General features: G+C 49.5%; 1 protein-coding gene across 3 annotated transcripts; it reads right to left on the bottom strand.

The window, feature by feature from the left end:
• Window positions 1–11,635: 11,635 nt before the first annotated feature.
• On the bottom strand, window positions 11,636–20,757 carry LOC127332376 (retrovirus-related Pol polyprotein from transposon TNT 1-94). 3 transcript variants are annotated; one of them, XM_051358665.2, is made up of 6 exons: window positions 20,305–20,757; window positions 13,810–14,045; window positions 13,469–13,727; window positions 12,407–12,586; window positions 12,165–12,320; window positions 11,636–12,068 (listed from the first exon to the last, which is right to left on the bottom strand). In XM_051358665.2, exons 1-6 carry the CDS (start codon window positions 20,371–20,373, stop codon window positions 11,895–11,897), a joined length of 1,074 nt encoding a protein of 357 aa, XP_051214625.1. In that variant the 5' UTR covers window positions 20,374–20,757; the 3' UTR covers window positions 11,636–11,894. The 3 variants fall into 3 exon arrangements, with proteins under 3 accessions (XP_051214625.1, XP_051214624.2, XP_071675218.1); XM_051358664.2 differs by lacking the exon at window positions 20,305–20,757 and adding an exon at window positions 18,325–19,208; XM_071819117.1 differs by lacking the exon at window positions 20,305–20,757 and adding an exon at window positions 15,487–18,317.
• Window positions 20,758–27,173: the final 6,416 nt, after the last annotated feature.

Here is a 27,173-nt window from a genome sequence, read left to right as displayed (position 1 = left end):
TGTACATGTACAGATTTGATATCGAAAGTGCCCAGAATCATAGTGTGCATGGACTGAAAGTAAAACATAGTGTTCATGTACATATAAATCATAGTGTCATTCTGGACAGAAATTAAATTAGCAGCAATAACATATATCACGAAATTCTGGACAGAAAATTGAACTATCACAGCCATGACCATCTACACAATAGCAGGAACAAACTGACATGAGACACATGGGTCGTCATCGAGTGGCCGAGATGTTAACCGGCGGCGGCGGATCGAGGAACTTCCTCGGCGGCGGCCGGGTCGAGGAACTTCATTGGCGGCGGCGGATCGACGAACTTTCTCGGCGGCGCCCGTCTGTGCCGCGGGAGGATAACCGACCGCGAATAGCTCTGGGGCGCATCCGGTAGCGGCGATGGGAAGGGCCAGCTTCGAGCGGCGGGGGCGGCATCGGCGGTGGTGGAACGGCGTCGGATTTGGTGCGGCGACTTTGCAGGTCGCGTTCGGGAGAGGTGACCGACTAGGAGAGATAAGGTGTGTTTCCCTTTTCGTTTTTTCTTTTGGATTTTTGCTGACCGATATGCCAATTCGGAGTGGCATTTGCTATAAAATGCTCTGAAACTGAGGGTCAGGTTGATATACCGGTTCGGCTTCCTCACGGAGAAGCTCGGGAAACTGGTCTCGGCCAGTTTCTCGATTTGCACTGCCTGTTCGCTTCTTGGTCAAAATAAGCCCGGCATAAGCTAGAGAGTTTTTTTAGGCTTGTCCGGTTTGGCACCTAGAAGCAGGTCTAGAAGCCCAAAAGAAGTGGCCCTTAGAGCATCTTCATCGGCAGCCTTAAATAGTCGCTGGCACGAGCGTTGGCACCTTTGTATGGGGACATCGACACTGCATCCTCTATTTGGGGAGCTGTTTTCACACCGGCGCCCCAAACCGGCGGTTCCGATAGATGTTTTGAATTAAAATCACAAATAAAAGCATATAAAATTGAATAAAAAGGAGAAACATTCCATTCCACAAACTAATACATAATTGGGAACATGATTTTCCACGAACTAATACATAGTTTGAACCATGGTTGACACAAATATAAAATATTAAAAAATAAATAAACCTAACTAGACCGATCATCTCAGGTTTCGTTTGTTCGCTACCAAGAAAAAACACTCTGGGGCACATCCAGTCACCCAAACTAGAAAATCCAGCTGATGCCGGTGTTCCTGTTGGTTCTTTCGAGGAGAAGAACATCCAAAAACATGCGTGCCGATTTTCGCTGCGAAGAAACAACACTCTGTCGGCGTCCTCATCGGCGCTGTCGCTGTGGTAGTGGCGGCGGCAGCGCGTCTCGTCGAATACCTTGACGCTCATGTCCCCCTCGCAAAACTAGGAGAACATGAGCACGAAGCCGACTCCGAGGTGGTGGTAGCCCGCGAACTTCTCCCATCCGATGTGGAGGTACATCTTGCCGCGCGCGTCGTAGATCACGTCCACAATCCACCGGTAGCAGCCGCAGGCAGCCTCTCGCAGATGAAGCGAGCCCGACTGGTCGCCGGCGACGAAGTCGGCGAATGTGTCTGGCGGCCTCTGGATGCCGTGTGGGTCGCCCTTGAGGAAGATCGTGAACTCGAACACCACTCGCCGCTCCTCCTCCTGCAGATCCGACGATGAAGATGAAGGCGTCCCAAGCGACGGCGAGCGTGCAGCTCTGCCGTGGCCACGACTACGACCACGACCACGGCCGCGACCTCGGCCACGACCAGACATGGCGTCGTCTCTTCGGATGGTGGCGGCTAGGATTGGGGAGAGAGGCGCTAGGGTTTGTGTGGGAGGGACGATCCGAGAGCGCCCTCTTTATAGGCCGGAGGGAGGCGGGGGGGGAGGGGGCGGTGGCGCTCATTAACGCCGGCATGGAGAGCTAAACGCGACGGTTCCCTGCGCGTCTGCGGAAACTGCACCGCCGTTGCACCCCAATAACTCCCATCGCGAGGTAGGCGACGGTTAGGTTAAAATTGAATGTGTCGCTGACGCGTCGGCCCCGCCACTCCCCGTTGGCATCGACTTTTGGGATGTGTGGCTGACAGGCGGTTCCCACGCCTAAAATTTCCAGCCTCGCGAGGCGCCGGCGCGCTTGATTCGCGCCCTTGGTCAGGGGCCGGCACGTGGTTGCCAGCGCTTCTATTGGGCTCCAAAAATCGCCGGCGGCGTTTAGGGGCGCCGGTGTGAGCCCATTTTCGCTCCCGGCGCCCAAAACGCTATCGAGGGCGCTGGTGGAGATGCTCTTATATGCACATCTTCAAAATATTCTTATTTATATACCGTACTGCAGCTTCTATAAATATACTTTCTCCGTTCACTAATGTAAGATATTTTAGTTTTTTCGTAAATGCATGTGTATAGACGTGTTCTAGTGTGTAGGTTCGCTCATTTTAGTCCATATCTAATTTACTTTAAAATATCCAAAGGGTATTACATCAGTGAACAGAAGAAATACATATCTTGAAGTTTGTTATATTGTACTACAATGGGATATTCACTTTGGCTCATAGGAGGCATTTGCTCCCACTATGTGAATCCACATTTTGAAGTGTCAAAAAATTATAAAGTAAAAAATTTCATGTACATCTACACATTTTATGTTCGTGCACAAGTTTTCAAAAGAAACTAAAAAAATGTGTGGCTCCTGTAAAAAAGACAAATTTTGATGCTATAACACGACTACGTACAGGACATTTTTTTGTCTTTTTTGTACACGCCACATAAAATATTGTTTCTCCATGAAAACTTGTGCACTAACAAAGAATGTCACGATGTACACCAAAAAAATTATGTCGATCAGAATTTTTTGACTTTTTTAAAATTGTTTTTTAATTATTTTCTATAATGGAAGCATTTGCTCCTATGAGCCAAAAACGCCACCTCCGTACTACAATGCTATAAATAGCAAAGGATGTGAGAGTAGTTGATGAGCTCAAACCAACAGCAAGCTAGGTAGCCCCTTATCTTAGTCAGTGCTCTGATCTTCTTTCAGAGAACAGCCCAGTATCCGAGTATAGCTTGTTACATCTCAGAGCTAGCAACTTACACAACATGCTCTTCACTAAGATGAGCAAAGTAGCCCTCCTGCTTGCTCTCTTGACCCTTTCCTATAGCCAAGTTATGTGTTTTCAAGGCAGACCTCTTGTGGCGATCCATAGGAGGCACTTGCTGCTGCATTCTTCACAAGAAGCCGCAAAGGGAGAGATGATGACTGGAAGCACGCTCATGGCTGACGGCGACCAAGAAAAAGGTGGTGGCGCCCTTGGGAACCTTGAGGACGCCCGCCCCACCGGGCCGGGGCACAGCCCGGGCGCCGGCCACGCCGTCACCAACAATGGTGGAGTTGGGAGGAAGCTGCTTGGTCTGTAGTTACGTAATACTAACTTAAGCTAGTTCGATCTATTGGTTTAATTCAATTCCCAGTATGTTACCTTGCAAGAGGAAAAGAAAAGAACCTCCAATGTGCTCGTTCCATTGTTTTCACAATGTGTTGCTTCCAATGTCCATATACTCTCTCCATTTAGTACCGCCTCAAACTCTAATCTGTTCACTCCATCTATCGCCTCTATAATTTCCCTCTCGTCCTCTATAATGAACAAGCCTTGCACAAGCCTCGTCCTCTAAAATTATAACAAGGAATGGCAACAATGAAGATTAATTCATACTCTTTTTGTTTACCAAATCCAAGGTTCTATTGAGCTGAGCGTGTGTTTTGCCTCTGCTTCTTTCCTTTTCTCAAAGATTAAAGCACTAAGCGCAAGTAAACCCTCACCTAGGCGTTTTGCCTATGCTCAACGCTTATGCGTGCTTTAATCGTGCGCTTGGAAGCGCCTCGCACTGACCAAATCAAATACATGATTAAATGGGTTACTATTTATTGGTTGTTCCGTTTGGTGCCTAGAGGGGATTGTGTCGGTAGAAGAAAAGGGGGCAACTAACTATTATATCATCAGTTAAATGCAGTTAGCTCATCATTAACCATTATGTCTAACAACTAATCCATGGCTAAGGTGTATATTCAGAGAATATCTAGGTGTTTATTTTATGAATGGTATGCATGATGGCCGCATATCAACTTCAAGTTTGGCAAAAGGACCCTTACAAATATTAATTAAGCTTCGAGGGAATTCAGAACTTCTGAAACTTCAATCCGATAATCCTTGGTCTCTAGTGAAAAAAACAATAATACTATGATCTTATAATCCGGACCGAAGGTATCGATTGTACCGCTAGGGTGGGAGGAAAGGTAGGGCTCTAGTGTGAGGCAATGAATGAAATTTGTCTGAAAATAAGTTAAAATATTAGGAAAATCAATATACCCTTAAATTTTAAGAGAAACTGGAGCACATCCCTAGGTGCTCCTCTAGCCATGTGTATTTGATGTTTTGGCTTCAGAAAATAAAACTCTTCACATCGAGCGACAGATCGCTCACCATCAGTCTCCCTTGGTCGCTCCCCTTCTTCGTGCTCCTTACTGACCCCTCTAGCACACCCTTCCGCCTCCTCCACCATACACTCTATGCTCATCCCTTGCCGTTGGTCCTCCTTTGATGCTGGTCCTCCTCTTACACAAAGGTGGATGACCAAAAAAATCGAGGTTGACCTCGGTGTTGAGCTCTACAAGTTATATTCTCCTCGATTTATTCTATGTTGCTGGTTCTAAAATGTTGATCAACCACTTTTTCATTGTTGTAAACACTTTTTCCTTTTTTGTTAAAATTGTTGGCGATTCTCATTGCAAATAAATCTGCGGCAAAAAATTGTTAACTGCATTCAGTACTTTAAAAAAATGCTGGGCCTCTTTTAGTAATAGTATATTTTGTGTACGCGTGGTGAGAATTTTTGATACGATACTTTTTTTCCTTAGTGGTAAATCACCACGGTGGCATATTTGTATTGTGAAGATCAATATACATTTTCTTTAATTTCGCAAAAACTAAGGGGGTACGTTTGAGCTTGTTCTGGACGTAGGATGCGGATGGAATTTTCGTAAAAAAAAAGATACGGATGGAATTGCACAAAGAACGACAGATTTTGCCCCTAAAATCGGGCGACGGAGACTAGCGCCCCCTTCTTCACACTTCACAGACAACCACAAGGCAAACCACTTTTGGTTCGGCTCATCGGCCTGTTTTGGTGGACGGCTCCGGCCAGCCGGCCTGTTTGTGTGAATTATCAACCTCAATCATACGGAGCGGGTGCGGGCTCCGGCCTGGAAAGCTGGTTGCGGCCCAAGAAACATATAGGGGAAGGGGACTGACATGAAGACTGAGTTGCAACCCACGGTGCATTTTGTGGGTCCACCAATAGGCGGAAGTTTCTCTAGTGGCGATCTCGGAGGCGATCGTGTTTAGGGCTAGGTTTTCCTCCTTGCGGGTGGTGGTTTCCGGCGGCGGGCTCGATCTTGACGGCAAGATCCTTCTCGCGCGGTGGTGTGTGTTCTCCCGAGTGCGCAGGCACGGAGGGTTCTAGGGTTTTGAGGATCGCATGGCTTCTCGCCCTCAGACTTCGGCGGGTGGTGGCGGTTCTTCCAGAACTCCGTCGCGATCACCAGCCAAGAGGGGAGGTGATGATCTAGCTGCTGGTCTTTCGGCGAAACTCGGCGACCTCCTCCTGACGGACAAGGAGGCGACGGGATTGGTTATCAAGCGTACGGATGCGGCCCAGATCCCACGACCCCGCTGGGTGGTTGTGGGGAAGGTTTGCTCTCCTCGTCGATTGGTGATTGGAGCTCTGGAGAAGGCCATGCAGAGGGCGTGGGGTCTACATCGTTCAGCGCAGTTTCGGGACATTGGGGATAATAGATTTGTGGTAAGGTTTTCATCAGAAGGAGACTGGCGACATGTGATGAAGAACGGTCCTTGGCAATTCGATTTCAATGCGGTTCTTCTGAGAGATTATGCTGGTTCGGAGAGGCCATCGGACATGGTGTTTGATCAGATGGAAGTCTGGGTCAGGGTGCTGAATTTACCCATGGATATGATGAATCGATTCTTTGGGGAGTTGATTGGGAATTGGGTTGGAAAGTTTATCTCGGTGGAGGTTGATGAAGAAGGGTTAGCGTGGGGCAAGGAGTTAAGGATCCGTGTTGCAGTTCGTGTGGATCAGCCTCTGCTTCGTGGAGTTAGTATTAAGGAATCGGAAGACGCAGTGGAAGGGACTTGGTTTGATATCAAGTATGAAAGAATCCCGCATTTTTGCTTCGATTGCGGGTGTCTGGTGCATCCAGATGAGGTATGCCAAGCTGAGAAGGAGGAGCTCAAACAACAGTGGGGAGAATGGCTACGGGCCTCTCCAAGGAGAAACCAGAGACCGGCGATTCCTCCTAGGCCGGCGGTGTCATCCAGCAGCTATGGCAGTCGATCATATGACTCAGAGGTGCGGGAGCGTGGAGTGGCCACGGTTCGAGACATACCACCACGGCGTAGTCTGGTGTCTGAGTTTTCGGCCTCGAGTTCATCGCGCACTGGCGCTCATGAGCCGAGAGGTAGGGGTATGCCGGTGGAGCGAGAAGGTACTAGCCCGGAGTTGAGCCACGGGGCGAGGGCGGGAAGTCAGCAAGATGGCGGGGCCAAGATGGTGTATGAACCAAAGAAGAACCAAAAGGGCACCTTTGTGAGGAGGCCGAGGAAGCAGCAGGATGGTACAATTCCTGCAAACCTTGAGCAGCTGGGTACGAGGAAGCGTGGCCCAAAACTAGTTTGGGTACCGGTGCCGGTTCAGGTTATCGGTGAAGGCTGTTCCGAGTCGGCGGGGAAGAGGCTGCGTACTGCTTCTGTTTTTGATCGTCTTGAGGAGCAGCCGTCTGCTGATCTTGGCAAGAGGTCGAATTCGGTTTTTGACAGAATTGATGAGCAAACGGCGGACCCTGCTCGGCAGGGCCGCCGAGAACAATGAATCTCCTTGCCCTAAACTGTCGTGGTGCAGGGTTGGCTGCGACAGTAGGGGAGCTAAGGGATCTTTGTAGATCCTACAACCCGGAGGTAGTGTTTTTATGTGAAACGAAGCAGAAAGCGGGCTATATGAATAAGATCAAATGGAGCTTGGGCTTTGCGAATGGTGTTACGGTGGACTGTCAGGGCAGAAGTGGAGGAATGGTTTTGTGGTGGAAACACGGGGTTGAGGTGTCGGTGAGACCATGGTGCCAATATTACATTGATGCGGTGATTCAGACCAACGGCAAGCAATGGAGGTTTAGCGGAATATATGGCGAGCCCCGGACAGAACTGAGGAGCAAGACCTGGGAGGCACTACGGTATCTTCGATCACAAGACGATATACCGTGGCTATGTGCTGGCGATTTCAACGAGATCTTGTCTCAACACGAGCAGCAGGGTGGGAACCCAAGGGGTGTTGCTAACATGGTGCCGTTTGGCGACTGTCTGAATGATTGCAATCTCAATGACCTGGGGTACACAGGCTATGACTACACATGGAATAATAGGAGGGAAGGAGTGGATAATGTCCAGGTGTGTTTGGATAGAGGAACGGCGACTGCGTCCTTCCTCGGTTTGTTTCCATTGACGGTTGTTGAACACATTGCGACGGAGGAGTCAGATCATATGGCTCTTTTGATCAGGATCCGAGATGAACCTCCAGTTCGGGGCAACTACGCTCCAAGGGGCTTCCAGTTTGAGGAGATGTGGCTTAAGCATGAGGGATATGATGACATGGTGGCGAAAGCTTGGCAACACAGAAATACAGGGGCCCGGAGCCTTGCTAACCTGTGGGCACAGCTCCGAGATGTGTCTTCTGACATCAAACGCTGGGGTTTTGAGACCTTTGGGTCTGTCCGAGCTGAAATTAAGAGACTACGCTCCAAGTTGGAAGATGCTAGGACAGCTGCTAGGTTTGACGGGATTTCTCAGGAGGTGAAGGACATTGAGCAGCAGTTACATGCGATATATGAGAAAGAGGAGGTCATGTACCGACAGCGGTCAAGACAAGAATGGCTACGGGCTGGAGATAAGAATACGAAATTTTTCCAGAACAGGGCGTCTCACCGGAGACGCAAAAACACGATAAGGGGGCTGCGGTACCCGGATGGTTCGTGGTGCAATACGAATGATGGTATGAGCAGCCTGGCTCATGAGTTTTACCGAAAACTGTACACATCAGAGGGGTCTTCAGGAGGCCAGGAGGTGCTTGACTTGATACAGGAGATGGTCACTGAAGAGATGAACTTAGCGTGTGATAAGGAAATAGAGGAGGCCTTATTTCAGATGGGGCCGACCAAGGCCCCGGGCCCTGATGGGCTGCCGGCCTTATTTTATCAACGCCACTGGGCGTTTCTTAAGGATCATGTGTGCAAGGCGGTGAGAGATTTCTTGGCAGGAGGGGAGTGTCCGGCTGACTTCAATGACACAATTATTGTGCTTATTCCCAAGGTCAATTCCCCTGAGCTGTTAAGTCAGTTTCGACCGATTAGTTTGTGTAACGTGCTGTACAAGATCGCGTCCAAGGCAGTGGCAAATCGGCTGAAGAAAATCCTCCCAATCCTTATCTCGGAAGAACAAAGCGCTTTTGTCCCAGGGAGGCTCATTACTGACAATGCCTATGTGGCGTATGAGTGTGTCCATGCCATTAGATCGAGGAAGAGGAAACAGCCACTTTGTGCGGTGAAATTGGACATGATGAAAGCTTATGATAGGGTGGAATGGATTTTTTTGGAGAGGATGATGATCAAGATGGGGTTTTCGAGATTATGGGTGGATATGGTCATGAGGTGTGTGAAGAGTGTCAGGTTTGCGGTTAAACTCAATGGAGGCATATCTGACTGTTTTTGTCCATCAAGGGGTCTAAGGCAGGGGGATCCACTTTCCCCCTATCTCTTTTTGTTTTGTGTGGAGGGCTTTTCTGCTCTGCTTAAACAAGCTCAATCTGATAGGGAGCTCGCGGGGGTGAAGTTTGGAGCTGGAGGCCCTATTGTTACTCATCTCCTCTTCGCAGATGACAGTATTGTGTTTCTAGAGGCTAGTAACGGGAACTTGGAGGCCCTTAAAAATGTCCTGCGCAGATACGAGGAGTGTTCTGGCCAGAAGGTGAACTTACAAAAATCTGCGATCTATTTTGGAAAGGGTTGCAATGAGACAGCTCGTGCATCCTTGAAGCAGGTGATCAACATAGATTGTGAGGCTTTGTCTGAGAGGTATCTAGGGCTGCCAACAGTGGTAGGTCGAGATCGAAATGGTGCTTTCAAGTATTTAACGGAGAGCTCAAGAGGGAAAGTAAAAGGGTGGAAGGGGCAAGGCTTATCAAAGAAAGGCAAGGAAATCTTAGTCAAATCGGTTCTGCAATCTGTCCCAACATATCCCATGGGTTGCTTCCAGTTAACTAAGGGCCAGTGTGGACAATTAACATCAATAGCATCTAGGTTCTGGTGGGGTGCGGCCGATGGACAGCGGAAGGTGCATTGGATTGCCTGGGAGCGTATGTGCAAAGCGAAGCGTGGTGGAGGTATGGGGTTTAGAGACTATACGGATTTTAACCAAGCGCTGTTGGCGAAGCAGGCGTGGCGGTTGATTACCCGGCCGACTTCACTGTGTGCTCGGGTGTTGCAAGCTAGATACTTCAAGGACCATGATTTTATGTCAGCCCTCTGTCCCAAGCGGGCTTCCTTTACCTAGCGCAGCATCATGCATGGCCGAGCTCTGTTGAAGGAGGGTTTGATTTGGCGGATAGGCAATGGAGTTAAGGTGAATATCTGGGAGCAGAATTGGATCCCACGCTCATCTCTGCAACGTCCGTTTGGGCATAGACCAGGCGTGGAGGTGTCAAAGGTCAGTGATTTGCTGGTGCCAGGTGGAGGGAGTTGGGATGTAAACCGGCTGAGAGAGACGTTCTTTGAGGGAGATGTTGAGGACATTTTAAAGATACCCGTAGGTCGTGCTGGAACTGAGGATTATTTAGCATGGAACTACACCAAAAACGGGGTTTTTACAGTCAAATCGGCGTATCATCTCAAGCAGCGTCTGAACCAGCTGGCGAGGGGGGGAACAGGCACGTCACTCTCTTGTGATGCGCATCGCGGCTGGCTGGCTCTGTGGGCGGCAAATGTACCAGGCAAAGTCCATGTCCATTGCTGGCGTCTAGCTAAGAACGGCCTAGCCGTGGGAGACGAGCTGAGGAGAAGGCATATTAAGCAAGGGGTACGGTGTGTGGCTTGCAACAGAGACGAAACTATTCTGCATCGTTTCTGGGAATGCCCTCACTCTATTCAGTTCCGGGAGTGCCTAAGGTCAAGAACTTTGCTTCCTTTTCTATCCCCGCCGCGGGTGCTCCGCTCACAATCCGAGTTTCAGACTTGGTTCCTGGACTGGCTGGGTGGGGTGGATGATAAGGAGTTGGCTGTTGGGATGATGGCGATGTACCAATTATGGCTAGCTCGGAACGAGGCTCGTGAGGTACCAATGATCGAGGATCCGGAGGAGGTGGCCAAACGTACTGTTCGGCTGGTCGAGGAGTGGCAAGCGGTTCAGGCTACATCTTCGGTATCTAAGCAGCAGACTGTGGAGCACTGGCTTCCGCCGGCGGCTGGATGGTACAAGTGCAATGCGGATGGAGCTTTTTCTCAGGGGGATGGTCATGGAGGTGGGGGTGTGGTTATTCGTGATCACCAAGGCGCTTTCCTTGCGGAGGAGAGTCTTTTTTTCCCTCTTGTGTCTGATCCCGAAAGAGCAGAGCTGTTGGCTTGCCACCGAGCGGTGCAATTGGCGCGGGAAAAGGGTGTTCAAAAAATTCAGTTGGAAACGGATTGTCAAGGTGCTGTTTCGAAGTTGAGAAGTACTGAGATGGATCGCTCGGTTCATGGACCACTGGTGGAGGATATCAAGAAGCTTCTGGAAGAGTTTGAAGAAGCTTCGGTCAATCACGTGCGACGTACTGGCAATATGGTCGCGCATAAATTAGCTAAATTAGGCTGCCTGAATAATGTAAACTCTGCCTGGAATGTTGTTCCCCCAGGTTTTCTTGTAACCATGCTAGACAGTGATGCTGGTGATTAATGATATGCAGCCTTTTGATCTCAAAAAAAAGAGTTGCAACCCACGAGTGTTGTGGAATTAAAATTGTGTTTCAAAGTTCTAGCAAGGCTAGATAATTCAGAAAGTCATACAAGGAGACGTGTTGTATGCCGCTTCAAATATACAACACGCAAGGTATATAGCAAAATGATGCCTGGTTCAAGATTTTTGCAAAAAAATTCAGGGTATATTGCAAAATAATGCCTGGTTCAAGATTTGTGCAGAAAATTTTCAGGTTGCCTGCTTCAGATTATGTACGGCCGATATAGTTCCACAACAACTCTAGCAGGCGGCAACAATTCAACAAAGACCGACTCAACCGATGTACCAGTACAAGTGACCTACCAATAGCAATATATCATGCATTTTTGTTTTCTCCCTTATCTCCGTCTATGTCGACCGGCAACATCAATGTTTGACCAGTTATTTTAACCAGTATGCAGACGTAGCTATTTTGACGAGTCATCCTTAATTAAAAGGGAACCCAACGAAATGCATGAATCTGAAAGAGACGTTACCCCGTCTGAAACCTCCCTGATACTTATCACCGGTTCTCAGTACCTGCCTGCTGTAGACATACATCTGTGCAAGTGGAAATCGTAAAGATCTCTTATGCAAGGCTATGATGCAAGAAACTGAAGCTTCAGAGTCAGTTACACAGAAAAGATGGAAAAAAAATTTAACGGAATTAGTGCTACCTATCAAAGAACTAGTGAGCCACCGTGGAAACCCCGCCATTCCTCATGTCAAAACTTTTGCCAGGCATGTCAAAGCTAGCTATTTAAGAAAGAAAGGAAAAGTAACACGCAAAAGACAATATCTACACCAGAAATGTGCAGACAGAACAATGTCATATTCTGTAGTCAGCATCCAAGAAACTCTCAAATTGGGTACCATTCAGAGCATTATAGACTTCATCCCAGTTTTCAATTTGATCAGAAAGTGGTTTCGTGTGTATCTTCACGTGCCTGCTGACTAGTTTCCTCGTCGGTACTTTAAGGAAATCCAGGACATCAACAAGCTTCTGCAAGTACAAGTTACGTAATACACATAAGCAAGCTGAGACAAAGCAACACAGATAATGCACCAACCTGCAACAGATTAATCAAGAGCAACTCACTGTTCTGTTTTGGATAAGATCCTCGTAGTACACTGTGATGTGGCGGGTGCTCTTTAGGTTTTCAAGAGCATTACGAGTGTAGTCATTTGCCTTTTTCAGTGTCCCGATCAATGTTGTTGTGTTGAGCCTGGGCTTATATTTTGCAAGTATATTCGCCTACAAAATAGAAGGTGCATTTTCATTCAGAGACTGCAAAAAAATCAGACATGGGAGTGGAAACTTATGTTACCATCAAGCACTACCTCATCTTTTGTGTGAACATGGGCCTTATGTTTCCCATTCAACTGCTTAAGGTATCTGTCATGATTGTTTGCTAGTTGTGATACCATCTGACGGAGGAGATTCCTTCTGAACAGAAATATCGCAGAGACTCCTCTTTGGTTGAAGTAATCAACTATTTGTGCGTGATTTGCCATAAGACCCTGAGGAGATATATTGTCAGGAGAATCCTTATTCAGCTTAAGAATTAAGTTGGGTGCATGATTTATAAATTAACATGTCTACCGACAGACAATAATTAGACTATTGTGTTGAAGTCTTGAAGGAAAAGTAGAAATACTGTGTGCAGTGGTATGCTGCCAATGGAGATCGTAAGAATCCATATATGCACTCTACTTAATAATCTCAGATAACAACAATTGTACTTTGTTTTAGCTTGGAGGATCTCGACAACATTATTTCCCAGAATCCTGATATCTTTAGAAAAACTTTATAATCGTTTGTGACCACATGCAGCGTTCCACACACAAGAGAACCAACATTTCAATGGAATCAAACAACCATATAAGAAATGGACTACACATGGCACTGTAATCATAAGATTGTCAGGCTCTAGTTAGCGTGAATATAAATGTGGGCATTCATAGAAATCATGGACTGTCTAGTTGATATGTTCCAGTAAGGTAACTGTATTTTGATATTTTCCGCGATCAAGTTAACTATGGAGTGGTTGAGATAAATAAAGAGAAACTTAGTATCAACTTTCTTTTGAATAGAAAATGTTAGAACACTACGAAAAATTAGACCGAGAGACCTACACTGATGATGTTCAGGGTTAAGATATTCTAGATTCCCCTGAGAAGAATCACGTTGCATGAATGCAGACAACAGTGCATTCACAGAATGCAATGCACGAATGCAGAACTAGCAAGCAGACCCTTCTTCGTTATTTGCTAAGCATGAAATACACTAGACAGATCAAAGTCACAAGCATCTCAAGCAAACATGTGGATATTGGTTTTGATAGCAAATCGACAACCGTGCCTACAAACAGAAATGAAGCATAAAAGTGATCAAGTCATCACCTGATTAAGCATCCATTTGAAGCCAACAGCAGCAGTACACTCATCCTTGGAAGCGCTACTATTCCAATCAAGATTATAAACCTTATCCATTGTCTTTGTTATAGACGAAATGTTATTCCTCCTCTCTTTATTTGAGAAAATCTCTCCATTAGAGCTAACATTGATGTGACTGTTTAGAAGAGTCTCAAACCAGCCACTTCCAGATCGCTGCGATGAGATAATTGCAAAGTACCGTACAGGAGTACACATGCACTCTTTCCTAGAAAAATAAAATTATAATCAGACAATTACGCAAGAGAAGTGTAGATAGCAGCGTAAACAAGTTGTAGAAAAATTATCACCTGCTGTAATTCAGTGGCTGTGGATAATGCACAAAGTGAACCTCAGAAGGAGGCACCGAGGACTTATTGCAGTGCTGTTCCGCGACTTGGATCTTCACTATCCTTGACCAGCTGTCGCTTCCAAGTTGCCGCATACACATTGAGCAAATAAACACCCCACAGATCATTGTCATGGAGAAAACAACCATTCTCAGCGCGAGGGGTGACTTCTTTGGCGCCTTCAAAATCAGTGTGTCCTGCAAACAAGTCCCGATCAGCACAAGTTTTAAACAAAGTATTATCTTGCTGAAAGCCACTAGAATTATAAATCTGACATTTTTTTCTATTCTCAAGTATATTAATTGTATCACTCAGAGGAATCAGGTGTATATTTACAATAAACAGAGATTATGACATGTGAAACATCAATTCATGCTTGATAGAGAAAATGGAACAAGATGCCAAAAGCTATCTGGTCCTTAACCCACTTGTGGTTCCCCCAAAAAAGAGGTTAATTGGCCCATGTAGAGATGTGTACTAGTAGTATTCAAGTTGGCGCCCCGTTAGCAATAATAATGCAACATAAGACAAGGACCGAAGAGCCTTGCTGATCTGCAGTACAAAGTGTACAACTCTTGAGAAGTGCGTGGAAAATGCAAGGAGCTAGTCGTACAGATTTAGCGGCTGAAAAGGAGAAACAAGACGAGAAGACGCAGTTTCCCCGAAAGAAGCAAGCGGGGAGTCAGATCCCGAAGTAGGAGCTGGTGAGTATGAAACTACTGTGAACAGGATGACCAAATAAACGGCTGTCTCCAAAGTAGTTTTAGCCAACGGAGGCAGCAATGAATACGGAAATTAAACAAGAGACTTGCTTAACTTGTGGCACCAACAGAAACGCTTGGATCAAGTACACTTAATAACTAGGGTGGTACGGAACAAAGCTGGATCTAGTAGTAGGAAACTTGGATCCAAAAGAAGAAACGGAATGTCCGAAAGTAAAAGCTAACCTGTTGCTATGAGCTAGGTAGAGTACAGAACAGCGGAAATAAAGAATTTGTAAGAGAAAAAAAAAAGGAGCACTAAACTGGAAAAGGATTAAAAACGGCGTGCCTAACATTTTGGATCAGTCGTCCCTGTAATCCGCAACGCACGGCGCTAATTAAGTATAGCATAACAAAAGCACTTTCTCCTGCCCTGCGCCAGGGAGAAGAAGCAGCAGCTGAAATGCCGCCCAAGCTAACCAATCCCACCCTCTAACCAAGAAGTTTCGTAGCTCGAATGGTAGAAGCACGATTCAAAGGGAAAGGCTTGTAGCCTCTCTTCTCTCAATCTCACGATCCAAAAATCTGGGAAACAAAGAACAGAGAGGCGAGGTGTTTGTGCTGCGTGCAATCTGATTGCAGCTTTTCTGGTTTCTCCTTTTTATTAGCAAAACAAAGGGAAGTGCACAACCTCCTTGATGCCCACTACTCGAACGTGCCATCCCACGTCCAGGCAACGAGGAGATCTGGTCAAGCACAAGACCAATTCCTAGCTTATCTGTTCCTAAGAGATAGCTGAAACCAAACTAATCCTAGCTGACGAACAGGCGACAGTGCTTACTGTCGAAGCTGTCCTAACTGACGAAACTGACCGAAAGAAAACTAAACTGACAGCTAGATTAACCAACAAACTCCCCCTAATCTAGATGTCCTTCACCTGAACGATGCCAATTCGCCGTCGCAGTTCCTGGAGCTGGACACGGCCAAGAGACTTCGTCAGAGCGTCGGAGAGCTGGTCCGCCGTGCGTACGTACTGGACGTCGATGTCCCCATCCTCTACGCATTGGCGGATGAAGTGGAACCTGATCTGGATGTGCTTGCTTCGGTCGTGGAAGACCGGGTTCTTCGTCAGTGCGATCGCTGATTTGTTGTCGACGCGGAGTTCGGTTGCGCCGTCGTCGTGGCCAAGCAACTCGCCCAGGAGTCGCCTGAGCCAGATCCCCTGGCACGCACCGCTCGTAGCAGCGACGTACTCCGCCTCGCACGAGGAGAGAGCCACGATCTTCTGCTTCGACGACTGCCAGGAAACGGGGCTCTGCCCGTAGAAGTGCAGCACCCCACTAGTGCTCTTGCGATCATCAATGTCGCCGCCGTGGTCGGCGTCGCTGTAGCCCACCAGCCTGACCTTGCCCTCCTGGTGCGTGTACTCACACCCGAGGGTCTTCGTGCCGGCGATGTAGCGCAGTAGATGCTTCACCGCCGCCATGTGCTCGCTCGTCGGCTTCTCCATGAACCTGCTCAGAAAACCTACTGTGAAGCAGATATCTGGCCGGGTATGGACGAGGTAGCGCAGCCCCCCCACAACGCTGCGGTAGAGTGAGGGGTCCACCGCCGTGCCGGTGCCGTTCTTGCTCAGCTTCAGCCGCAGCTCCATCGGAGCCGCCGTCGAGTTGCAGTCGCTCATGCCCATTCTGTCGAGCAGCTTCTCTGCATAGGCTGCCTGCCCCAATCGGATGCACCCAGGCCTTTGTGTCACCTCGATGCCGAGGTAGTATGACAGAAGGCCCAGATCGCTCATCCGGAACAGGGAGGTCATCTCTTGCTTGAACTCACCGATGGCGGCCGTCGAGGTTCCGGTGATGATCAGATCGTCGACGTACACGCCGAGGAGCAGCCTCCCGCCGTTCTTCGTGCGCGCGTACACGGCATGGTCGGAGGGGCACTTGATGAACCCAAGCCTCGCGAGGCTCGTGTCCAGCTTGGCGTTCCATGCCCGCGGTGCCTGTCGGAGGCCGTACAGGGCCTTGTGCAGCCGGAGTACCTTCCCCTCCGATCCAGATTTGGCGAATCCGGGCGGCTGCGCGACGTAGACCTCCTCCTTGAGCTCCCCGTTGAGGAAGGCGCTCTTGACGTCGAGGTGGTGCACCTCCCACCTCTCTTGTGCGGCGACGGCGAGGAGAAGCCGCACGGAGTCAAGCCGTGCGACGGGGGCGAAGACTTCCTCGAAGTCAACTCCCTCCCGCTGCACGAACCCTTTGGCGACGAGGCGGGCCTTGTGTTTCACGACGGTGCCGTTCTCGTCCCTTTTGACCTTGAAGACCCACTTCAGCCCAATGGGCTTGTGGCCTGGTGGCAGGTCAGCGAGGGTCCAGGTCTTGTTCTCCTCGATGCAGCCCATCTCCTCCTCCATGGCCTTGCTCCAGCTCGCGTCCTGCAGAGCTTCAGCCACACTGCTTGGCTCGTCGGCGGTGGTGAGCAGCAGACGTTCAGCACGGCCTGGTGGAGCGAGGTCGTCGCCGAGCAGATCCGAGACGCGGCGGTATCGGTGTTCTTCCCCATCGTCCTCTCCATCCACCAGGGAGGGATCAGGGACAGCTGGTGGAGTTGCAAACTCCACCCCTGGTGGCGGCGAAGCGGCGGCGTCCTGTTGTGATGGCGATGGAGCTGCAGGAGTGGCTGGGGGCGAGGCTGAGCGTGTCTGCTCGCTCCCTTCCTCCCGATCTTCCGGCCTTGAGGTGGGATTGGGCGCAAAGGTGTACTCCACGACGAATTCCTCACCCAAGTCCTCTGCTCCCGAGCCATCCTTGCTCCAGTCCCAGCTTTCTCCCTCGTCGAAGACCACGTCGCGGGAGATGTGCACGCGGCGGGTGACTGGGTTGTACACCCTGTACGCCTTGGAGCCAGGCTCGTACCCGATGAAAATCATCGGCGTACTCCTGTCATCAAGCTTGCGAAGGAGTGGCCGCGCGCTCTTGACATGGGCGACGCAGCCGAACACACGAAGGTGCTCGACCGACGGCTTCTTCCCGTACCACGCCTCGTACGGTGTCTTCCCCTCGACACTGCGTGTGAAGGAGCGGTTGAGCACGTACACGGCCGTCGTCACCGCCTCACCCCAGAAGAAACTGGGCAAGTTCTTCGCCTTCATCATGCTTCTCGCCATGCCCACCACCGTCTGGTTGCGACGCTCGACCACGCCATTCTGCTGTGGTGAGTAGGGCGCCGTCAGGTGGCGCTTGACACCGGTGTCGGCGAAGTGGGCGGCGAGCGTGGACGACGTGAACTCCCCGCCACGGTCCGTTCGCAAGGTGCGCAGCTGTCGGCGTGCCTCCGTCTGCGCCTCGGCCTGGAAGCGCTTGAGAGCCGCGGCAGCCTCATCCTTCGTCGAGAGGAGCACCAACCACATGAAGCGGCTGTGGTCATCGACAAGGAGGAGGAAGTAGCGCCGTCCAGCTGGCGTCGGTGGCGTGATCGCGCCGCATAGGTCGGCATGGACGAGCTCAAGCGGCTCCTCCGCTCGAAACTTCGCCTGTTGAGGGAACGGCGTTCGCCGTTGCTTGCCTGCGAGGCAGGCCTCGCACAGCTCTCCAGTGGGCTCGATGGCAGGCAGTCCTTGCACCATGCCGTTCCGCGCCATCCTCTGCAGCGCCTCGAGGTGCAGGTGGCCGAAACGTGCATGCCAACGCCATGGGACTGTGTCCTTCCTCATCGCGAGGCACACGGGCTGTACGGGCTGCATTGTCAGCTTGTAGAGACGGTTGGGAGCTCGCTTTACCTTGAGCAGGAGCTTGTCGCGGCGGTCGAGGATCGTCAGCACGCCACGGCGAATGCGAATGTCGCAGGCCAGCTCGTCGAGCTGACCGAGGCTCACAACGCTGCTCTTCAGCCTCGGGATGTAGTACACATCCGAGAAAGCGCGCTGGGGTCCGCCGTCGATGCAGAAGGCGATGGTGCCGCGCCCTCTGATCTGCACCACCGAGCCATCGCCGAAACGAACGTTGCCGGTGATGGTCTCATCGAGCGTGGCGAAGACGGCGCGGTCACCAGTCATATGGTTCGACGCGCCGGTGTCGAGGTACCACGTCGTGTCGAGCCGCTCGTCGGCGCGCCCTGGGACGACCATTGCCTTCTCCTCATTGAGGAACACGAGCGCGCGCTCTGGCGCCCTCTGTTCCATCGCTGTCGCGGACGACGTGGCCGCAGCTGGCGGTGGTGGAGCCGGCGCAGGTGGATGCGCGTCGAGCTCGATTTCCGCGAGCAGCATCGCAGGATCGGCGTCGTCGTCCTCCTTGACGAGGTGAGCCTCCTCCTCGCGCTTCTTCTTGCGACACTCGCGGGCCCAGTGGCCCTTCTTGCCACAGTAGTGACAGACGTCGTCGCGCTTGGCGCCGCCGGCGTTGCGAGCCGGGCGCCCGTCATCGCGGCCCTTGCCGCGGTTCCTTGGCTGACGGTTGTCACCGCCTGAGCCGCTGCCGCGCGCGTCGTTGGGGGCGCGCTGCTTCTGTCGCGAGCGCCACTCCTCCTCAGTGAGGAGAAGCTGCCCCGACCCGCCCTCAGTGTCGAGGGCGTCGTTCTCCTCCACCACTTGCAACCTCCCGCACAGCTCCTCAATGGACATCTGCTTTATGTCTAACAGAGACTCAATTGAGGAGGCCATGTGGCGATACTTACGGGGCAAGACGCGGAGGAACTTTCTGACAGCCTTGTGTTCGTCCTCCGGGTCGCCGAGGATCTCCAGGTCGGCGAGGATAGTGGAGAGTCGCAGCGCGAAGTCCTCGACGCTTTCTCCTTCCTTGAAGGCGAGGCGATCGTACTCGCGGCGGCGTCGCGTGCTTTGCTGGCGTCGCGGACGCGTTCTGCTCCGACGCGCAGCGTCCTGAGCATGTCCCACGCGGCCTTGGCGTTGTCCTTGGCGGCGAGGGTGCGCACGAGCTCCGGCGGCACGGCGCGGAGGAGAGCCGACAGAGCTGCACGGTCTTCGTGCTCGTCGCACTCGTCCTCGTTCACGGCGTCCCAGAGGCCATGAACCTGGAGTTGCACTCGCATGAGTACCGCCCAGTCCGCGTAGTTGGTCCGCGTCAAGGTTGGCCACTGCGAGCCGGTGACCTCACGCGCGACCTTCTCCCTCACCACCAGCTCGCGCCCATGGTGCTGGCTCCGACCACGGCGAGCTGGCGATCGAGACGGCGAGCGAGCTTTCGAGCGCGCTGGAGACTTGGAGCCTGACACGGTCGCATCCGTGGGCTTCTTCTTCCCTCCTTGCGCCGCTGGCTTCGCCGGCGGTGGCGGCGTACCTACCATGATCGGCAGGCTCTGATACCACTTGTAGCCTCTCTTCTCTCAATCTCACGATCCAAAAATCTGGGAAACAAAGAACAGAGAGGCGAGGTGTTTGTGCTGCGTGCAATCTGATTGCAGCTTTTCTGGTTTCTCCTTTTTATTAGCAAAACAAAGGGAAGTGCACAACCTCCTTGATGCCCACTACTCGAACGTGCCATCCCACGTCCAGGCAACGAGGAGATCTGGTCAAGCACAAGACCAATTCCTAGCTTATCTGTTCCTAAGAGATAGCTGAAACCAAACTAATCCTAGCTGACGAACAGGCGACAGTGCTTACTGTCGAAGCTGTCCTAACTGACGAAACTGACCGAAAGAAAACTAAACTGACAGCTAGATTAACCAACAAGGCTGACCCAAAATCCGTATGAGGGGTGGCTGGATGCGCGCGCGCGGGGGCTGATTCAAGAAATCTCACCTTGTTTGTAAACTGGTAGCTCCATTCGTCGCATTCGGCGGGCTTGTCCTCCCCTTTGGAGCCCCCCATGGCCTGAAGAGGGAGACCAGCACAGCCGCGCGGCTCGCCTCCGCAGGCAACAGACAGGCAGGGGCCTCCTTTACTGCGCCACCGCCGGCCGGGATGCCCGTCCGCCGCCGCCGCCTCACGGGCGCATTAACTATCTCGGGCCGCTCCGGGAGATGGGAAGAGGCGGGTGGTCTTTCTTGTAGCAGATGGCGGTGCCGACGGCGCCGGAGTCGCGGGCGGAGGGGCCAATGAGCTGTGTGTCAGTGCGCGTTTGCAGGAGGAGGAGGAGGAGGAGGAGGCAGGCAGCTGCTGGGCTCGCGTCGCGTGTTGGTGTTTTGGGCGTTTCCGGAGAGACTTCCTCTTTTCTTTTCTTTATGTGGAGAACTCCAAGTCCAAGTGCAAGAGCAAGAGCGTTTCAGTCGCAGGGACCCGGGGCTTTTATTAAGCGAGTCTACCGTACAGAGAACCAAAATGGTGAGTGAGTGATTATTAATGCGTAAGTATCGTCGGTTAAGCTGACTTTCTCCCGCTCTCAAGATCCATCTGGTGGTGACGTGATTAACAATGATCGTCGTTCGAATATGTTGTTTGGAGGCTTGGAGCCAACTCGATGGACAACGACGACTGGCCGCCTGCGCCTGGTCCCGGTGGGTATCTGCCGTGCACGTCGTCGCTCTCGTCTTGTACCACCAAACTCGCGCACACGGAGCAGCAGTACCAGTTACGCCACCCCGTGCGTGTACGGACGGTCGTTTCGCTCACACATCACAAGAAGGGCAGACGGCATCCCTACGCCACACCTGCATCGGACAGGGTACTCCACTTTGAGCTCCCTCCCTTCTCAAATAAATATAGACGTTTATCCTTAACTTTTGTCTAAAAAAATGTACTTTTATATTATCAATGCACTTTAAAGTAGTGGCAAAAATTATTTCTCTCTCATGGCATTGGAATTAAATCCAATAATATTGATCACATGTTATCTTTATTTTCTACCTGCAACTAGCTCATTGGAGATGCAAAAATTAAAGAGGAGAGGATGTTATGTTGATTTGCATCTTCCCGTGCAATTATCTCTCCACTTGATAATCTCTCTTGAAAAATCCACACGTCCACGTATTTATGGACGGAGCGAGTATGACATCACTACACTCTCTATTGTTCTACGCCTTCTCGGTTTACTCAAAGTTAAAATATAGACAAAAAAACATGAACAACCATAACAATACTAAAGAAATATGGTATGTAAATCGAAAAGTCATTTTGGCTCCCGGACACGAGTGCTCTCACAGCGTTTACCTCCTGGCAGCGCCTGGTACCACCGGCTCGATTTGTGCGTATCGCGAGCTCGTGGTGACATGTAGGGTAAGGTTTGTGTTGAGAACTCGTCGATTATATCACAAGCGTTCTCACTTTGGTAGCGGCCGGCGTGAATCAGGAGGACCTTCTGGGTTTTGGCTCCTATCCTTTCTGGTTAGGAGAGACAAGGTAGAGGAGGGAGGAGGAGACGTCATATGTGTACCGATTCAGCCGTTCGATCACTTTGTCGGTGGCAATGGATGTAAATTATATCTGCTCCGCGATTCGCTATTCCGGGGCGGGCTCGTGGTTTTGGTTGCGAGCAGCGGGCGCCAAAGTCGATTCCCGTAGTTGCAAGATATGACTGCAGAGGCGGGGTCAATTTGTTCGTCCGAGAGCTAGTTTAGGCGACGTGGGACGTCGTGGCGGTGACAACAAGCTCCTAGCGGCAGCAGCGAGCTACAACTCGATTTGCGTGGCAGCGAGAATCAAACAGGTTCGACTTCAGTGAAGGTACGTCGATTCATTCGTGACGGCCTCGATTCGGCGGTGGCATACATGAATTTTGATGCGGTGAAGTCAAATTGGGGAAGAATCTAGGCACTGGAAAACGTGACCGTGAGAGGAGGGGGAGAGATAATATGTGTGTAAAGTTTTTGTCACTTATTGGTGGCAATGGAACGTAGATTATAGTCGCTTCGTGTTTTTATGTTCCACTGAACCAACTCCACGTATTTTTACCAAAAGCTGGAGCATCTCTAACTTTTCAGAACTGTGGAACTGAGGGGGGCACCGGAGAAAAAGTTATTAAAAATTATAAATTTGATATTTACATATTTCCAAAATATGAAACAAAATTATGAAAGTAGCTAATGAGTAAAAAATCTTTATTTCAAATATTTTATATTCTGAGCTACACAAAAATGACAGTGTTTTTTTTAGAGATTTGGTGAACTCACTATGGACAGATCTACACTTTTGTCATCTTTTTGTAGCCCAAACTACACATTTTTTTCAATTGAAAATTTGCACATTTGTGAGATACATTAATGGCTAAATCATGATTTTTTAGAATCTTTTAAAACTCAAAAATATGAGTTTCAATTTTTTTGAATAAAGAGATCATTGGTGCCCATGGGCACCAAATCTCATTCCTATGGTAATAGAGTTTATGACGATTCTAGTACCATAAATTTTTGTGTGGAGTAGCCGAACGGGTGCAAAAAGGAGATAGAGGCGATCACCGCTAGGGTTTCCATTCTCTATGTAAGCACCGCCGCTGGCCCACCGCACCTTGGATGGCCTTTCAGGTCTTGGAGGTGTGGCGGTATTCTTCCATATGGGAAAGCAGCGATGACATTTGAAGCCAGCAAAAAATCCTCCCCGTACATCCTCGCTCTGGTGGTTCCCCTAGTGCCGACTGAGGGCAAGTGGAGTCGTTTGTCCAATCGGTTTTCATTCGTGTTCGTTGGTGTGGTTTCGGTAAGTCTCTTCCTATCTACAATTCTCCGTTATTAACGATTGTTGCTTTTTTTGCGGGGCAAACGGGATGCACACGTCTTTTGGGGCTTTGGCACGATGATTTCTCGTCTATCTATTGCGGCAAATTTTATCAGGCTTCGGTGATAGAGGGGTGAGGACAACAGCAAGCTTTTGGCTCGTGCTAGTGGTTGTAGTTGCCACTAGGTGGTTCAAGTACATAATCGTATTATTTTTTTTTACTTTTGGGGATCTTTGTACTTTGTTCTGCTCGGGTGATGGAGAGCGAGGACGACGATGCACCTACGGCGTGCTCTTGTGTTCATAGTCGTCTCTAGGTGATCCAAATATCTTTCTATAATTTTATTATTTTTAAATATATTTATATTAATGGACAGTCGGAATTTAAAAAAAAATTGTTGGGCGTGGAGTTTGAGGGCCATTCGCCGGAGGGACAGGGTCTCTTATCCGCATGTAATTGTCCAAGCGTGGCCGTTCCAAACGGATGCGCCTGAGAGACAGGGTCTCTGATTGCTTTGGGCTCTCCTCCGGATCAAATTAACATTCTCGCATTGACGTATTCTTTCAGATAACGTGTGATATTAGCTCCGCTTCAACGGAGTTGAGAAGTTGGGAGCGAAAGGTGAAAGATTCAGAAGGGAGGGTTTTTCTTTCGCAGCAGGGAGGTGTTTTTTTCCTTTTCTATTCACCGGAGGATATGAAGTGGAGTACGGCTGTAGTAGGTGAAAAGAAAGCAAACCCGTGAAAAGGAAAATCTCATCATGCGCGCGCGTTTCCACGCGCTCTCGATCTTCTCCGGCGAGTGATTAAACAAAGATCTGGACAGCGGGCTCCGTCTCCATGTTTGCCGTTGCACGGCGGCCTTGGTCGGTATTGGGAAATGGACGGATAGGCACGGACCGTCTTAGACAATCGTGCTAGGGTTGTGCAGATTGAGGAAGCAGTACTGGCACGTACCAAAACGCCAAATAAAGAGCGGCGGCTAGGTCGCTACACAACAGATGCAAGAATAGCACATTCTTCTCCCAGCAACACTGTAATCCTTTCGTTCCAAATAATTATCACAACTCTATTTTATCTAGATATAGATATATCTACAATTACAATACATCCGTGCTTAGATGAATTTGTGATACTTATTTTAAAACAGGGTAGTACATTCTAAGTTGTATCACAAGGATCAAAAGCATCTAGTGATTCGTTGGTTGACCGCAAGGTAAGTTGTTCGGTTGCAGGCGGTCTACGATTGCGATCACCTCTTTTCTCTACTGCTGACCTTAAAACATCTACAACAGACGCTTAAAAAAGTTCCCGCCCTAAAAACTGCTTTGTTGAGCACGGGAGGTAGAAATCAGCGATCCATCATGCGTTGTACAACTGAGCACACGCGGTAAGAAAACTTTCAACGCATGGGATAACTCGCTATCGAGCATGGCATATTTGGCACGTTCGCTCAAGGGCACCGCAAACCGAGACGACACGCGCAAAAGCCAACCGCCGAGTTGAATCATCTCCCGTACGAGCACGCTTTCAATCTTCCTCGCGCCGTTGCCGGCGATCTACCGGCGATGGACGACCGCTCCGGCACTCCCCCACCCAATTTTAAGTTTCTAACTATGCCGCCCCTCCCGCTGGCACTGATGGACTTTTCCTGCCACCTGCAGCCTCTCATGCCGTCATCGTGGGAAACCCTAGCACTGGGCTGGTGCGCAACCTGTCCGTCGCGCCCTGACAGAATGCAACGGGCAGAATCGTTGCGCGAGCGCCAACATCGACGGCTAGGAAAGCCGTCGTGAAGCGCTCGTCATCTGTTGTTGCGACAACGACCGCAACAAGCTAGAAAAAGCCGAACGGATGGGCGACATTAGAGGCATGGGAGCTCCTCCGGGTGGATTTGTGGCTTCCATGGTAGCTCCTATGCCTTCTAAGCCTACTACGAATGATGGCTTCGTACCAACTCTGACTCATACCACTGACGCACACACATCCAAAGTTGCAAATGAAGATGAAACAAAAGATGGAGATGCAAAAGATGATGGTCAAGCTGGTGAAGATTGAATGTTGATTTTTCATTTGTTTCTATGAACTTTCTTTGTAGTGAACTTGCTTGTGTTAAACTATGCTTTGCTTTTGAGCTATGTCGTGGATTTTAAATGTGTTATGTTGAACAATTCATTAATTTAGTTGAAATGTGTTTTAAATTGTTCATTGTGTGATATTGTCCTATGTTGATCAAGCACCAAACCTGTCGTGCGCTGCATTTTAGCGTGTATGGTGAATCGTTGCTATCCGCGCGCAAAAGTATACAATGCTTGGTAAATCAGTCGCATGCCTCGTGTGGTAAAAAGCAAATCATAAGTTTTTAGCATGTGGCTTTTTTGGGCGCCCGTTGGCGATGCTCTTACCATATTACACCTACATCACACACACCACAAGTAGGTAGGAGGTGTTCATTTTATCCATAGCTACTTTGGGCACTTAATTTAAATCGAGTCTCTAGCTAATATGAATGATACTTTATCAGTTTAGTCTCTATCTACAATTTATCATTACAATCTGGTGGTAATCAAAGGAAGAGTTCATTGGGGGGGGGGGGGGGGGGTCAAATGAGGAGTTGTCCTTTCTACTTTTGGTCCTTGTTCTTCTTCTCAAATGGTGGCATTACCTCTATCACACAACACCCGGTAGTTTCTTTTTGTTTACATCATCGACCAAGGAGGAAACTCATAGTCGTCCAAGTACGAGAGCTGAACTGTATAGACCCACACACACACACATACAAAGATAATAGACCTGCTGATGAAATGGCGGAGGCAATATAGTAATTTTTTATTCATCACTAACATGGTCCAGATGTTGAGTACTAACTCATTCTCATATCCTACGCCAAACTGCAAGAATAACTTAGACGTTATCTAGGTATCACCGGTGGAAAAAGGGCCTTTGGTCGCGGTTCGCAACTGCCATTAGTCGCGGTTGCGCAACCGCGACCAAATTAGCGCGACTAAAGGCCCCCCCTTTAGTCGCGGTTGCTTACGAACCGCGACTAAAGGCCCGTCCACGTGGGCGCCAGGCGACCGTCGGGGCGGAGGACCTTTAGTCGCGGTTCTTCTGGCCAACCGCGACTAAAGGCCGCCGCAGGTTTAGGGTTTTAGGCCCCCCTAAACCTGCCCCCCTCTAAACCTGTTTTCTGTTTAATTTGTATTTTTTATTTCTTTTGTGCTTTATTGTAATTTTGAAGGAGTTTCACATATTCTACGGTACTACATACATGCATATGAATGTACAATTTCAAACAAATTTGAAATTAGAACCAAAAAGAATTCAAGAGGAATATACAATATATATTCAATATATATTCAATATCATCGGATGACCATATACAAGTTTGAACAAGTTTCCATACATAATTTAATGCATGTATAGTTCTACGTCCTCGTAATGGTGTTCTCCTTTTGGATCGAGGACTTCCCTCCTGAACCATCCAGCTAGTTCCTCTTGAAGTGGTCGGAAGCGAGCTTCTGGACTAAGCATCATCCGGAGGTTATTCCTCTGAGCATTGGTATCACTCGGAACGCGCTCAGAGGTGTATCTCCGGATCATCTCACAGACATAGTATCCACATAGATTGGTCCCCGGTGGCTGAATATCGCCACCATTCTTAGCCTTTGACCGCATGAAATGTAGCTCTTTTTTGAATTCACCGACCTTTGTATCTGAGAACCGTCTCCAAACCCTACGAGGCAAAGAAAATTAAATGAACAAGAGAGTTATTAGTTAATTACTTGAAGCTTAATTAGGAAATGAACGAAATAGGCCGATCGATATAGAGCGCAAATGAATGAAAACAATTACTTCTGAATCATTTTTCTCATGTCGGCCCAACGCGCCTTATCCATATTCAGAGAGTCGTGGACGAGACATTCTGATTTGTCAACTTTAATTACTAGCAGAATCCAGTGGAACCTGCGGACACGATACATGCACAGTACGTCATGCATAACTCATCGATTAGCCGGTCA

The sequence above is a fragment of the Lolium perenne genome, chromosome 4 (genome assembly GCF_019359855.2).
Source record: "Lolium perenne isolate Kyuss_39 chromosome 4, Kyuss_2.0, whole genome shotgun sequence".
In the NCBI taxonomy this organism is placed as follows: domain Eukaryota; kingdom Viridiplantae; phylum Streptophyta; class Magnoliopsida; order Poales; family Poaceae; genus Lolium; species Lolium perenne.
Note: the sequence above shows the minus strand (reverse complement) of the source record. Positions and strands in the feature narration are given on the sequence as shown.